At 41.5% G+C, this 16,014-nt stretch overlaps 1 protein-coding gene across 3 annotated transcripts in view; it reads left to right on the top strand.

Moving 5' to 3' along the window:
• samd12 (sterile alpha motif domain containing 12) overlaps window positions 1-16,014 on the top strand; it is a 95,667-nt gene that overhangs the window by 61,590 nt on the left and 18,063 nt on the right. For 2 of the 3 annotated variants that reach the window (XM_086192733.1, XM_086192735.1), the window contains exon 5: window positions 9,100-9,137. The exons of the other annotated variant lie outside the window; for it this stretch is intronic. In XM_086192733.1, coding sequence (XP_086048859.1) covers window positions 9,100-9,137 — 38 coding nt within the window. The remainder of the gene's footprint in view (window positions 1-9,099; window positions 9,138-16,014) is intronic. 3 annotated transcript variants of the gene reach the window in all.

Below are 16,014 nucleotides of genomic sequence, written 5' to 3'. Positions count from 1 at the left end.
GTCCAGGTTTCTTCAGCCAATTCCTGATGACACAGAAAGATAATTGCAGGAGCGAACGGATTAAAGATGAATGTTTTTGAGTCGGATGGTCATGCGATCAAAGTTCTCATCTCATAATAATGGTTTTATGTCTTATATGTGACTGCAAATACATTTCTTTCATCCCACGCTGAGGTGGGAGGGTCAGACGGTGGGGGTTGCTACCTTTTTTCAGCATTCTATCCATTATTGGAAAAAAAGACATTCGATGTGTTGTCCTCCAGACTTCAGTCCCGGCGGATGTGATGCCACCTTTAGTTACTGGGGGTAAAAGCAAGTGCAGTTTCATACAGTTTTCCAAAACTCATGGATTTTTATTTTTTTTTTTTAAATGAAGAAATCGGACAGTAATTGGCTCTTTTTTTTTCTCCCTTTATTGTCTGAGCAGCGTGATCTGATTTAAGGCTGCACACGACATGAGAACCAGCGGGGCAGAGCCGAAGGTGCTGTTACCTCGCTGAGAAGCTCAAGTTGCGACTTGTCGCCGGCAGCTCCTCATCTAACAGCTCGACATGGCGGCTCCTTGTTCCATTACTCCCTGCAATATTTCTAAAAGGGTTCTAAGTCAGGGCAGCATGGCTCAGAGGCCGAGTGGCTGTTTAGGGTCGCTGGTTCAATCCTCACTTCCACCGGTGACCATGTCGAAGTGTCCTTGAGCAAGATACTGAGCCCTAATTGCTCCAGTGGGCCCTGCAATGGACTGGCGACCTGTCCAGGGTGAACCCCGCCTCTCGCCCAGTGTCAGCTGGGATAGGCTCAAGGCCCCTGCGGCCCTTAATGGTTAAGTGGTAAAGAAAATAGACGGATGGATTGACGGATGGATGGGTTCCAAGTCAAAAGAAAAAGAATGTGGAAATGACTGTTGTCGTGTTTTGTCGAAACATTCATAGAGAACGATGGCACTCGAGCGCCGAGCTCGCTGGCAAGCGTAACAGGTTCAAACAGCAACGGTTAACTCGCTTGGCAATAAACAGGGCTTTAATTGATATATTTAAATGAAAATAATTGAAATAATCCCAGTTACGAAGTACTAACAAGTTTTTCACTGTTTTCTGTGATACTCTTAAAAATTTTGTAGCTCAAATTACCATGATTACATACTTGAATCAGTGTTTGTCATGCAGCCATCTTAGAAGCAGACGTTGAAGAATGTCGCGACTGTATTCAGAGAGAGAACACCATGCCTGTGACAGTAATAGAAGGATTTCAGGGTGACGGCATTAGCGACAGTACTGGAACTTCATGTTCTCTTAGAGATAATTCTCTTTTGCTGCCTTGGGTCAGATCTTTTCCCACTCAATGAATTCGTAATGCAAAGCTACTGCATGATCAGTAAATGGAATGTGCAAATGTAAGACTAATATATGATTTAGGGCAATGAGGCTCTATAGGTTCAAAATCAATAATTTACATGTGAGGAAACAGCAAGACGGTATTTCATTTGAATTTTAGTCCACGGCTTTCACACTTTGCATGGTAGAAACCTGCACCCCCGCTGCAGTTTGTGTTAGCTTCAACGTTTTGCATTGCAAATCGTGACATTAAGTACAAAAACATGCAAGTCAGTTAACTCCGAAGTATTCCGGAGCTACAAGTGTACGCTTTGTCGGGTTCGGCTTGGACAGGAAAAGCTGTGGTTAAAAGTAATGATTGGATGAATAATAGTTGAACGTGTCACTGTAAATATGTAGAGCATCTGGAGACGACCACCAGAGGACACGTATGACCAGCAGAGGAAGACACACTCTGCCTCCACCTGATTCGCATTTTAACGCCACACCCTACAAATACGTGGCTTGATTGTAGTTTTGAAACTTTAGTATGAGAGTATGAGTATGTAGACCGATGGGTGCGGAAGAATGTCAGCACCTCACTGGTCAAGCCACTGTCTGACACATTTTTCCTTTTTCTTCTGCTTTTTATATACATGCATACATGCATTTATACATTACATATACACACACATATATAGGGTGAAGAACAGAGCATGAGGAAGAACAGAGAAACCTCTTGCCAAGTGGTAATTTATTGGAACTTGAGGGGGAGAGCAGTTACCGGGCAGTTTTTGTTTTTTTAATGAATTTATTGGAGGGGCCTGTTTACCTGCAGAAATGACCAATCCCATCGGCATGGTTACTTCATGTCAATTTGGGTTTTTGTTGTCGTTGGGAGTTTTGCTTCACCTTATCAGGGATCTAAGGACATGTTGCATTGTGTAAGGGTTGCGAAGCGCCTCGAGGCAAATGGGGCTTTGCAAATAAAATTTGAATTGATTTGATTGGTAAACCGAGCATCAAGTGTTGAGCTGCTATGTCAATATTTTTTTTTCTTTTCTAGTTTCGTGCAGGTTTGATTTGTAGATTAAGGCAGATGTGTTTGGTATTTCGGTATAAAAAAAACCAACTATGAATGAACATAATACTCCTGAATAGAAGGTGGTTTTATTGCTACATTCTGGGGTGACGAGTGTGACCTTGACAATCACAATACAAGTACATCAAGTAGAAGTATACGCTCATATCACAATTGCCTTCCATGACCATGTGCACCTTTTCGCCACCTCTGCGACATCACTCACTACTGTCTTCACTCCTTCCATCTGCCCTCTCGTTCAGCCAGGACTGTCTATAGGGTGAGCAGGTTGATGGAGGGGATTGTACATGGAGGTGCACCTTCCTCCAGCCTCTAAGAAACTCACTCAAAGCTGGCAGCTCAGCGTGTGTTAAAGTGAAGGTCCTGTTAACCCCCATTACCCTCTGCAGCACTGTAGAAGCGGGTTAGCAGAATACAAATGCTGCCTTGTGCTCCCCCTGTCGTCTCAGGACCACAACTCCCCTCGCTGAGATTTTGCTGACGAAGAGTCAGAGTGATTTGAAGCCTGGCGGGCGGTAGCTGCATGCTAAGCAGGCGTCCTGCTGCTCATTATGCAGGTCCTAATGGTGCGAATGTATTAGTGAACCATGTGAAATTTTAAATTGGAGGAAGGGTGATGAAGTACACCATCCAAATGTTACCAGCGCTCGGAAGCATGTGACCTTGACACGCAGAATCTCAGATCATGGTGTACAACAAGGGAAATGCCAGAGGGTTTGGTAGCTAATTAATAATTGATAATCCAGTACTTCTTTGTGTTGCATTTGTAAGTGTGAAATCAAAAGCCATTAAAACTCAACTGGAGCTGTTGTGAAGCTAAAAACAGCCAACTGATTGAGCCCCAAGGTGCCATCTTGTTTATTCCACTGATCCAACCACACAAAATCTATGTACATACAGTATATGTATGTAATACACATGTGTGTGTGTGTATATATATATTTATATATATATACATATATATACATATGTGTGTGTAAGTACAGCTGCTTTTCTTTATTTTCTGTCATTCACTCTGGAAATGTTTGTCATTTTGGACTTCAATCGACTCTGAACTGAAGCCCCTTCTTCCCTCCATTTCTCACCGTCATGTAATGCGTAGCACTAAATAAGCAATATGCACAATTAAACATTTTAAATATTTATGTATTAATGCTCAAGCACCAATCATCAGGGCTGCACTGGTGGGGGTCGATGGGATGTGATGCACAGCGGCGTCTCCCTGGAAAAATGAGCAAACAACCCAGGAGCAAACATGCTGCAATGATTGCTTCCCCCACAAAACCGCTGACTCATTTTGGTGCGGTGCTTTCAAATTAAGCAAACAATTACAACATACTGTGCACATAAAACACACCTGTTTCCTCCGGAAAACGCTTTGCACCGTTGTTGTTCGGCGGCTAGAAACACTCCACAGGATCTTTTTCCAACAGAGTGTAAAAAATTATGGTTTAAAAAAAGAGCAGAAACATCTGACGTGACGTCATTAAACGTTGCAGAAAATTGTTCCCTCATAGAATTTCATTATCTGTCGCTAGCAGCTCACGCTGGCTGACTTTTTTTTGACACATCCAATTTAATTGAGGTTGCATCAAGATGACCAGACTAAAACTGGCAGGCGTTTTTTTTTTCTCTTAAAAAATAAAAAGATTGATTTGTTAATGTAGTTCTTTTTTTTTCTTCTCAGCAATAATTAAATTCTTAGCTCATTAATAAAGCTAATGTTTTTTTTATTTGAACAGGAAATAAACGACTGTCAAGCAATTAGAAATTAATCTGTTTAATTACATCTTAAAAAATAAATTAAAAAGTAATTAATTAATGAATTAATTACACCTCAATCGTATTTCATAGTTTTAGCCTTGATTGGCATTTAAAATTACAAAATTCAATAAATGTTGGTAAATGTGTGAATAAATGAGTGCATCAATTTTTTAAAATTTTTTTCCTTAATGCAATTTTTTTTTTTCAATTTCTAGGCAATTATGGTCATAACAATCCTAAATATTACCTCCGGAACATCTCAGGCCGCAGTGATACAGTTACGGCGCTCTACAACTTATTTTGTCTGTCTTTTGTTCTTCATTTTTTAATTCCTGGCCAAATAGGCGCAGCACAGACGTACTGCTGCCCTCTAGTGGTTACTCGCTCTTCTACATTTACAAGCTGAATCCTTGCATGCGGGTGGAGTGTCCAATTAATTGCATTAATTTTTTAAGCATTTTTTCCCCCTGTATTTCAACAATGTCAAGTACTGATATACTGTAGCTTGATAAATCGGCTGAGAGTTGAGCATGAGGCAAAAACCACAAGTCTCCTTGGACTCAGTCGTGCTAAGAAATTAAACGCATATAAATATAATTCACTGTGACTTTCACCTCCCAAGGATTTTATTATCTTGCATGTTCATTGAGAACAGACCGTTTAGAAATCAAGAACAAGTATCAGAGTAATCCAGTCCAGGGCCACACTGCAGACAGACACTCCTGATAAATCCTTCCCCACACTTTTATGATATCTGTTTTTAAAAACGTAAATAAACCTATGTTGTAAAGACAAAAACCTGCCTTGCTGCTAATAATCTGTTATTTTTTTCTGTTGTTTCAGTTCCTTTTAATTGGAATATACTGTATTTAATTCCATCAACAAGATTAGCATTTATTTTCAGCTCATCACCACATAAATCTACATTAAAATCAGCACGTACAGATACAGATATAACTTTAAAATGGCTTTTTAATTAACAGTGGGTGGATGTCACTCAAGACGGGAAATGAACTGCGATAGGACCAACAAGTTTACAAAAAAAAATTACAAATGTAATTGTAAGAGATGACAAATAACCGATGCAAATCCAGTTTGCTTGTTTCTTTCTTCATGCATTATGTAAAGAAAAAAAAACACAAGGTTTTCTTTATGATGTCATCTTTTTCCAGTGTATGAGGCCAAAGTGTGTTCGGCGGGCTACACACAGCAGCCCTGCAGCCACACGCACAGTGAAGCAGATGTATTGTGAAAAAGCTGATAGATTGTTTTTTCATGGGCTTTTAAATAAGGAATTATTAGGGTGCATGGGTGAGGAGCATAAGTCTCGCCTAGAGAAGAACTTCCAGATCTGGTTTAAGCTGCTTCCTGACGGTTGGCTCGTTTATTTATTCAATTATTTACTCGGCGTAAGAAATCATTTTGCCATGCTTCCACAGTTAACAGACTTAAACAGTGATTAGCTCTTAACCTCCAGCCTTAACCCAGTTTGAACAAGGAAGTAGACTGAAAAACCACAAAAAAAAAGGCTAACTATTAATTTTCTGTCCGCACGCCCAACCTCTGCTCATTTTCTCTTCATCTCTACCTTCCTCGGATTGGCTTTCCTGTCTCGTCATACCTCCTCTTCTTCATCTCATCTCTCACTCCACTGATCCGCCATTCTCTCTCTCTCTCTCTCGTTCCTTTGCAGTGCCTCAACATAATATACAATATGAACTTTCACAGCGATGGGCAGGGCTTTTGTGTTCCTGCTATGTATAATGTACATATTTGTTTATTTTGAAGCAAATAAGAGATCATCTTTTAACACTTTTGTGTGTGAGTGTGCATCCATTTCTATGTGACACTGCAGCTCTGCAGGCCAGTGATGGTCCGTCTGATTCCGTTTCTGTGGGAGACAGAGATGTTGCAGATAACCGTGTGCGTGTGCATGCCACTGTACCGTCTGGGTGGTGTTGTGTTTCACTGGAGCTTCAATTAAAGTCAACTGGCTCCTGGGAGAAGAGTGGTGGGCATCCGCCATGCTGCAGACACAAACGCTATTCCCTGAGACTGATCGAACGGTTCCACATGATACAACCCTGCATGACAGCACACAGCCTGATGGAAAATTGTAAAGGATACACACACACACACACACACACACAAACACGTGGCCATGTGTCTGCACATACATGCGCATAATCCAGCTCAAAAGAGTTGCTGTCAATTTGCTAGAGGGTTCAGTCCTTCCCCCGTGTCCTTGAGCGCGATATTGAACCCCTAAATTAATGAGGCAACAGTCTGATTGCAGATATTTTGTGGAAACATGAATACTGAGGCTCTAGGAGTTGCTCCAGTAGCCACCCCCGCTACCTGCATGACTGCGTCTTCCAGTTGAGGAATTGCTACCTTGTCATTGTTTGCTTAACAACGTCCATATTGTCGCCACTTCAACGAGTGCATATATTTTTAGGTTATTAATCATAGTGGCATCCCATTTTCGATAGGCTAATTCCTCAGAGAGAGCGCCGAATGGCGCTGTCATGCGACATCAGCTTACCGCTTCCTGGGGGATAAATGTACTTAGTCTGAGAGCTAGTATGACTCTTCGCAGTATTTTCCTCTCATGAAGTTCTTAAGTAAATCTAAATGTTTGCAGCCGAGTACAAAGACATAAGTGGAGTAAGTCTCAACGGGGCTGGAGTTTTAAAGTGAGTTTTCCTGAAAGGGGTAGTAATAATTAGCTGTTGTGTTCATTGAGGTTCTAATAAAAGAATTTTTTTCAAAGGTGAACCTCAGCGCACCAATGGTAAGATGGGCATGAATGACGGCGTGATTAAACAGCTTCGGAGATGCAGCTTTATTTGACACAGCGGTAGGAGTATAAAAAAGGGGAAGAATGGGAGAAAAATATGATGGATTCACATCATACTTGAAACGACCGTGACCTGCAGCTGCACGACTTCTCTTAAAATGAGAGATAAAGGAACGTTGACTTGAACCTTTCACACGCTGAGCAGACACTGAGCAGCTACTGGTGCTGTTTGGTGGTTTTAATTTTTGTTATTTTTAATCATTATTCACTTACACTAACTTCGTTAAAAGAAATTCACTGAAAAAAACTGTTTCAGTGTGTCAGCACTGTTAAAGTCTGGTAATTATGGCGCACGAAACATAAACCACTCAGGAAAACATCACCACCACCCAGATCAGTTAAGTTTCCATTCAAGGGCTTTTGATGATATTAACCTTTTTTTAAAAAAAAAAAAAAAAATCAACTCTTGAGGGATTTCATGACCATTTTTGACTTGAAAATATTTCCCACAAAAAACAAACAAACAGGATATTTAAACAAATTTGTGACAACAGACTCCCCCTCCTGATAAAAATATAACCATGAGCTACAGAGCAGCTACTTAATGGGCTTTAAGATTGTTTTGTCAGTTGATGCTTCCGAGTAGGTGCAGAAAATAGTTTGCACAAGTTAAAAAAAAAACAAGTCATTTGTGTGTTAGCGTCATTAAGAGCTGCGGCGAGGTGTCTTACAGCTGAACATACAGACGTGAGCCGTTTGTCTGTTCTACTTTTCCACACTGCTGCACAGACATGTAGGTGCTAACTTGTGTTTTCCTTCTCACTGTTTGCAGAGTTGTCATGTAAAACAAACTGAACTGTTTTTTTTCTCCCATCACACGGTATTCTACCCACTGCACTTCATTTATTTCTTTTTCTTTTACACCTGACAAAGTGCCGTACTTACGCCAGATGAAAGCTCCATCAGCGTCACATGAAACTCCAGTCTTGACATGTGACAGACGACAGTAATTTCCTCTCCTGTTTTCTACTGCAAGTGCAGCGGCGTGTTTTTTTTTAAAGATGTTATGTTTATAGCTGCTACTGTGATTATGTGTTGTCTGCTTATCTGCATTAAAAAAGTACTTTTTTGGGGGGGGTAATTGTTCACATGTACATAGTTTATTCTGCTGCGGTGACGTGTGCTGTAAACGATCCTTAAAGCTAGGCTTTCGACTTTATCACACCTTGATTAAGATCGTTCGGCTGTGGCAGTAATTACCTGTCAGCTACTCGTCTACAACACACTACAGACCCCAGGGAAGGGGTGTGTGTGTGTGTGTGTGTGTGTGTGTGTGTGTGTGTTGTTGAGGAGGAAATAAGAGACGAGGGGAAAGGATATAGGATGATGACATAGCAGTTGGAGTGTGGTAAGTAACAAGATCAGGGGAAATTAAATAGGATGGAGTAAAAAAAAAAGTAAAGTAGGGGCTATTTATAGAGGGCCGAATTATAACAGAAGTTATGTCAGGACACTTTTCATGTTGAGCAGTTCTACGTTTTATTTAAAGGGATAATTCACCCAAAAATAACAATACCGTAATTAACTGCTCACTCTCATACCGATTGGAAGGGCAGGTGATATTTTTTAGATCACTAAACACTGCTGGAGTATCACAATAAAAGATGTTGCATAAAATCATAAAATGCCTCCGTAGTCTTCATGTGAAGTAATCAAAGTGTCCTGAAGCCTCGAGATGCCAAGTTACTGCCGCCACGCTTTTAACCTCACTAAAAACGTGGCGTCATGGTTGGGAGCTGAAGGCTAATGAACAGTGAGGTTTAAAAAAAACATGGCGGCAGTGGCCTTCATCTGAGTAGCTCAGCGTTTTGAATGTTGAGGACACTTGGATGGTTAAAGACTGGCAATATGGAGTAATATTTAGATAGATTAGATAGATTAGATATTTTATGTTTTATCATGTATTTTCTTTATGTTTAAAAGTCAGCCTCCAATCACTTGAAGAACACCTTTTCCTGTGAAACTCCAGCAGTGCTTTGGGGACTAAAATAAAAACACTCTGCCCCGCCTTCCATCAGCTTGTTTGTGAGTAGATAATGAATGAATGAATTTTCGTCTTTTAGGTGAACCGGCATCAGTGCATGAGCAGCGGGCGAGAACGGTGAGGACAAACTCCCTTTTCGCAGTAAGAAAACTAGGTGGGCGGTTATCTGCCTCCACCGGTTTTGGTTTCAGCGAAACTGAAACAAAATAGGCAGAACAAAAGTTACACAATGTATTTCTATGATAATAGAAAGTGATAAAGATGATGCATACGAACAGTTGTAGTCAGAGGAGGTAGCCATGGCAAACATCCATGGCTGAAGAGACCTTGAGCAGGGACCCAACACCTAACTAATCCCACCCTCAGGAAGGGTCAAATGAGTTCCTCCTTTGGGGTTAAAAAAAAGACTCTAAATACTAAATACTGCAGTAGCAACAAAGAGTTCAGTAACGAGCAAAATAAGAACTGCAGAATTTGAGGTTGTGTAAGACGGGACTGAAGAGGCAGATTGAAGGGGACGATGGCAGCTGACGACATAAGCACAAACTAGTCGTCTCAATCGGTGACACTTGTTTCATCTGTTGTCGTGAAATGTTCTAAAAATGCCTCCGGACCGACTCCCACACATGCAAACTGTTCTGTTCTCCTTCTTTTTCTAGTTTTGTTCTGGTCTGATTCTGTTCTGCATTATTGAACGCACGTTCCTTAAAGTAGAGACACAATGTTTATCAGCCCAGACAGACTCATGAACAATACAATACAGCATTTGTATGCTGATTTTTGGCATTGATTTCCATGGCGATGAATGAAGCCTCTGCACAATTGAGTCAGCTTTAACATTTTACACCGTAACAATATAAATGTCAGCCGCTCTTGAAAGGAAATGGTAAAAAATGAGTAACTTTACAATGGAAGAACTCCACAAACTACATATATGGCAACACATCTCTGCCGAAGATGAACAATGGATCGTCACATCCCATTTTCCCCCTCCTCTTCTATCTATATCTCCCCTCGTCCTTTGTTTCTCTTTTGTCAGGCATTGTAACTCCTCTCTTTTCACCTCCTACAAATTAAGACCTGCATTCAGCCATCAATCACATGAGCGCAGCCTTAACCCAAACATGGAGATAAAGAGGCGAGAGTTGTGCTTCTTATTTGTCCATCAACTCCCTCTAACTGACTAGCGTGAATCACTGTTAGCTCGCGGCGCTGTGCTGGCCCTGCGCTGTGTAGGAACGGTGTTGTTCGGTGTGATTCCTGGCGCTATACTGGCTATTCGATTGTCAAGAGGGAGGTGCGGGGCGCTTTGCCTTTCAACCAGTGATCCATGAAGACAAACTCATTTTCTCCTCCACCAGTAATGAAGAAAGAACTCTTTTGTTTAATGGTGGTGGGTTTAGCACTCAGTTGTCTTTGCTTGTGTCTGCCTCCAGAGCAGGTCAAGTGGATTTTTGCTTAAGTGCCTTTTGCTCTCTCAGTGAGACAGATGAGTCATTTAAAGAGGCATTCAGGCATATATTGTTAGCTCGCAGCCTTTAATACACTCCCCAGTGAGACACACACACACACACACACACACACACACGTACATTCATGTTTACATTTGCATATTAACACGAACAAACAAACTGGCATGCAAATGGTCAGCTTAATGTGTATGCATGGAGGTTCTAGTTATACCGAGATATGTCAACATCTCTCCCTCCGAATTACAAATGAGACCTGGTCAGTTGGCCGTAGCTGCCTCAGGTATCTAACTGATGAATGTAGCACTCTCATCCTCACACCATAAGGGCCTTGTGGCAACCAAGGCAAATTGTTTTTTTTCACAGTTAAAAACACCAGGTGCTCTTGTGAAAAGCACCCAGCTGGGAGCATTTGAGGGCATTTGAGAAGGTGGATTTGCCGGTTGTAATTTTTTGTTTTTCTTTCAGCTGATGATACAGGACGTCTTCGAAAGTTGAAGAGTAGTAGAAGAGTGGCGCAGCTTATCATCCAAAGTCTAAGACCCCCCCCCCCCCCCCTAAGAAAAATACACACAAATAAAACAGGACAATTAAAAGCACTGCTGGTGTTTGTAGCCAAGTACAAAAATGCAACCTCCAAATGAAAACAATTAAAATATTTATACCCTCACAGACTCTTGCTCACCAAACTATAAAATACTACACAAAAGCTCTCTCTCTCTCTCTCTCTCTCTCTCTTCATAACATTGAAGCAAAAAAAAAATTCACTATCTCCAAATGTTCGACCTGTGGACAGATTGAAAGCTCTTTCCTTGGCCCCCGTTCCACCAATTAAAATAAAAATCTGCTCAGTAGTTTTTGCGTAACCCTGCTAACACAAAAAACTCCCAACAAACAACTATGAAACCTCCTTTCGCAAAGGTTATTATCAAGAGCTTTCCTCAGTTTCACCACCTTTAGTGCAGTTGCACTGTTTTGGTTTATTCGCATCCCCTGCACCTTCATTTCGACACCAAACAACAAACAAGCTGAGTCAGCAGCTTTCTAGTGGAGCTCATGGCCGCTAAAGAGCCTGGTATTTCCCTCAGGAGGCAGCAAGGACCCAAAAGAAGAGTAAATATTGGATTTTGGTTTATTCCAGATATATGGCCTCATGTAAATGACAACTCTTGTGTTAACCTCCGTGATAGTATCACCATAAAGCCATTCTGAAAGAACTGATGTATTGCAAGACAGCTCATCTATGATACATCTTGGTATCTTTGGAGCTGAAACAGAAATATCAAACAGAAACGTGGGAATGAAGTCGAAAAATTCACAACTGAGATAAATGTGCAGCCATTAGAGCTTCTTACACAAGTACAATTAGCAGATGATAAAACAAAATGGCAGTGGAATCTGTTCATGACATGACCTGCTGCAATAAAAATAATGATAATTGCTGCAAGTGTATCAATTTTGTATCGCAAGTACTAGTATCAGTATTCTGTGTGACGGCGAGTCGCATTTCTCGTGAGAAATGTGACTGTCATTTCTGCCGGTACCTACCTTTCTGCACACCCGCCCTCACAGCTAGAGAATCAGATAAAGTCAGGGTTGTTAACAGAGGGATGTGTAATAGCCCTTCATTAGAGCTACTGGCTAGCAACCAGCATACCTGGGTCAAATAGCATGTGTAAATTATTCAGTGTTTAGAGTTAAGTATGTACTTGGGTGGGGTTTGCTGCAAGAAGCATAAGATGCTGAAACACGTGCTTTGATTCTCGTTCTTCGGTGTTGAGAGTGATATTAAGAGTTTCTTCCTTCTACAACTATCATATGTATTATGCCGTTTCATTTTCAAATGCTAATAGCTCCGTTATTGTAATCCTGTGTATACATCCACTCCGCATCAACCCTCCACCCTCCCAATGTCTCTAAGTCCTCCCTCGATTGTATCGCTGTACTTTGCACACTTTCTTTGTCATGATGTTGTTGTCTCACCAGAGTTTCCTCATTATTTCACTCTTCTCTCTACTTAGCGAACAGTTGGTGCAGTATTTGAGGCCACAGCAGGTGGTACCCGATTTTACTACGATAACATCTACAGCAAAAAATGAGGAAAAATAGTTCCTTGTCTGTTACCTTGGTGACATAAAGAAGGCTGGGATTTGTTCGGATGCACATTACATCATTTTCTCAATTGTTTTTGCTGGATCCCGGGTTTCCTGTGGCGTTAGGCAGGTCAAGCCCGAATCCTCCCGTGCTTCCTGTGGCATCAATTGGCTGGGTTGAATGTAGGAGGCAACGCCGCCATCCAGTAAGATGGCAGATGTCTGTAACGGTGTGATTACTCAGTGTCAAGTAGGCGGTGAAAACAGGTGACAGGTTTATTTGCAGGGCATTCGCGAAGAGGCTTTGACGATTATTCATCATTTGTGCAAATGTTCCCTGTCTTCACTTTTCTTCCCAAAGAGACCAGTCTTAAAACGAAAACAGTTGCCACACACTGCATTCAAGTACTTGGGCATAAGCAGATTTTACTCCTACACCGTGCCGACTGCACCACACAACTCTGCTGCAGTGATATATTTGCATAAAAAAGTCTACTTGTTGCTTGTAGGACAGATTAATATATCTATCACACTCTCCGTTGCGAACGCAAGAGGAATAATTCAGGGCCACTTCAGTCCACACTGGGCTCACGACAGTAATCAGTTCTACTACGGTCCTGATTTGTCTTCAGAGGACAACTTCTGCAGCTTTCCAACATTTAAAAGCAAATGGCTCAGCTTTTAAAAGGTCAAGTGTGTTTTTCTAGAGCATCTGTCATTTCAGGATGTGTACATGTTCTGTTCCTGATGCTACTCATCACAAAACTTAATTCACAATATTGATCATGTGGCAATACAGCTTCAGGAAATAATATGAGCTGTTAGAATAGAGTTATTGAGCTGATGCATTCCAGTCATTAGCCCCATGAAAAGGGTCTTTATGGTCGAATGGAAAATGAAGAAATAGTGAAATTTGAAGACAGAAACTGGCCTGCTGTATTAGTATTTCGGGAGGTCAGTCATGATCGTAGTGTCCGGGGTGAAGCGCGTTCTAATCAGGAAACGTGTGTATGTGTATACTGTGTGTATGTGTGTGTGTGTGTGTGTGTGTGTATATATATATATATATATATATATATATATATATATATATATATATATATATATATATTGCCTATTTCAGTGTTGCTACCAGCTTTCTAGATCACAGGTTTCTGTTGGGGAGTATTCTCAGCCGTCCAGGTCAGGTGGTAACCAGTAGGTGCTGGAACTGAGCTGGAAAAAAAAGCCTATTGGATTAGAGGTGAAACGTCTTGAAGAAAACTGGAAGTTGCCTACGACGCAGCACTTCAGAGACTCGCGGGTTGTTGTTTTCAGGTAGCAGGGGGGAACTTTTGCAGCTCACAGGAAGGGGCAGGGTCGGACAATAAAGCCAGAACCAGTCACCTCATAAAATCTTACACCTGCAGCTTTCCTCCGGTAAGCTGGACAGGCTGATCCTAAACACCTCAAGTGTATCACATGTCCATAAACAATCTCCAAATGGATGCGTTTCATTTCTTTCAGCTGGCGTTGTTCACCGTCTCTGTGTCTAATGCATCTGGCAAACACTAATGCTTGCCAGCAGTGAAGTAGATGCTCTGTTTCACATTAACCTCCCTCTGTGTTTCCAATGTCTGTTGACCCAGACGTATTATAAACCTACAGGTAGGCCCTGGAGAGTGTGTTATCTGGAGATGAGCGCAAATACACACCCCAGAAACCTTCCTGTCACACCGTTAGTGCGCAATTGCCAAACACCGTCTAAAGTGCATCTAATCTGGACACACAGTGCTCTTACTGGGGGGCATGCTGGGCCACAGTGTTCTGTTCCAGCACTATTGATGGCTAATGAATGTATAGTAGCTATCCCCCGAGGAAGCATATGCAATTATTAGTATTCATCGTATGGCTCCTCCATTGCATACAGATGCCCCTCTGTATCCAGCGGGACCTCCACACCCTGACACTAACGTTTTATGCATTTACACACAGCTGGCTGGGCGCGATGTGTAACTCAACTGTTTTAAGGTGAAGGTGTGTAGCTCAAGGGCGATGTGGTGTAACAGTGGCAGGTACCGTCCCGCTGGGAACGCAGAAACCTCGTCATGTATTCAGACCCCCAGCTGGTAAATACACGTTTAATGCAACAGAGTCAGCGTGAGCGTACAGCGTGCACAGAATCCACAATTACTTCAGGTGATTTACTTTAAAGCTGCGAGGATGTGAGAGACCAGTAGGAATATCCTCAATGGCAGCACATGAAGACTGTACACGGCCGCTCACCATATGAAAGCTAGCTGGAGACTCAAATAAAGGGTTTTTAAGGGCAGATATCACAGAAATGAAGCAAAGAGGATAAAAACGGCTGAATAAAGGCCATATTTTTCCATTTCGACTTCATTATTAGGGTAATTACACAGGCTCACACAGGTCTGTCACTTGAGGGGCACGTGGTGTAATTATAACTTCAAATTCCTATCAAGGAAAAATAGATATCATAAAATATGACACTCTGGGCTGAGTATTTAGAGTTGGGTTGAAGTATGAAAATGTTTTATATTGGAGGGAAAAAAGTGAAGAATTAGATAAGTGAACTAGAAAAGACTCGGAGAGCACATACCTCCTCAAAGGAGGCAACAGCTACAGGATACGAGCACGATGCCATTGAAAATCAGTTCAGCAATGTTCCTCCCAACCAGCAAAAATAGATCTTCCAGATCACGAGCCAGAACACAATAGATGTGAACTTACCGGTTCAATTTTCTTAGCCTTTCCACGTATTATTCCAATGGCCTTGAACCTTCTTAAGGATCCAGGATCTATAGTTCGACCCACATCACCTCCACTCCATCACTTGTTCCTCGTCATAAATTTCATAATAAAATCTTTTTTTTTTTTTTTTTTAGATGTCCTCCAAACAGACACACAAAACACACCCGTTTAATCGATGCTCAATGCAGTGCTCTGCAAAATAACACATTTTACTTTATTTTGAAGTGCCAATTACTCTTACTGCATAATCACCACCGTTGATTTTAAATAACAAGCAAGAAGTTGTTCAAATGCAATCTGGGAAATCTTTACAGTCAACAAAGCAAATTCCGACCAGGAGGTTTTAGGGACAGCAGATTTGCTTTGGCACCAAACTCAGCTCGCAGAAAGCGCGGAATGCTACAGACAGTAGCTTTATCCAGGTTAAGAATGGGTCTTTAAGTGTTTACATCACTCACCCAGTTTTAGCTCAGCTGCTGGAGCTTAAGAGTCTGACTGAACGAAAAGAGCATCCGCATACACCTTCACCTCGGTAGAAGGATTCATACAGAGTTTACAAATAAAATAAGATTCTCATAGAGATTTCAGTGTGCGGATGCTCTTTTCATCCAGTCAGTTTCAACCTATTCAGAAATTTCAGAATTTTCTCCTCTTCATAACAGCACACTAAGTTGCTTT

This window comes from Aulostomus chinensis, chromosome 22 (assembly GCF_037954235.1).
Source record: "Aulostomus chinensis isolate RoL2024-O1b breed Wild chromosome 22, RoL_Achi_v1.0, whole genome shotgun sequence".
NCBI lineage: Eukaryota > Metazoa > Chordata > Actinopteri > Syngnathiformes > Aulostomidae > Aulostomus > Aulostomus chinensis.
The sequence above is the reverse complement of the archived record's forward strand: the minus strand, read 5'-3'. Positions and strand labels throughout refer to the sequence as shown.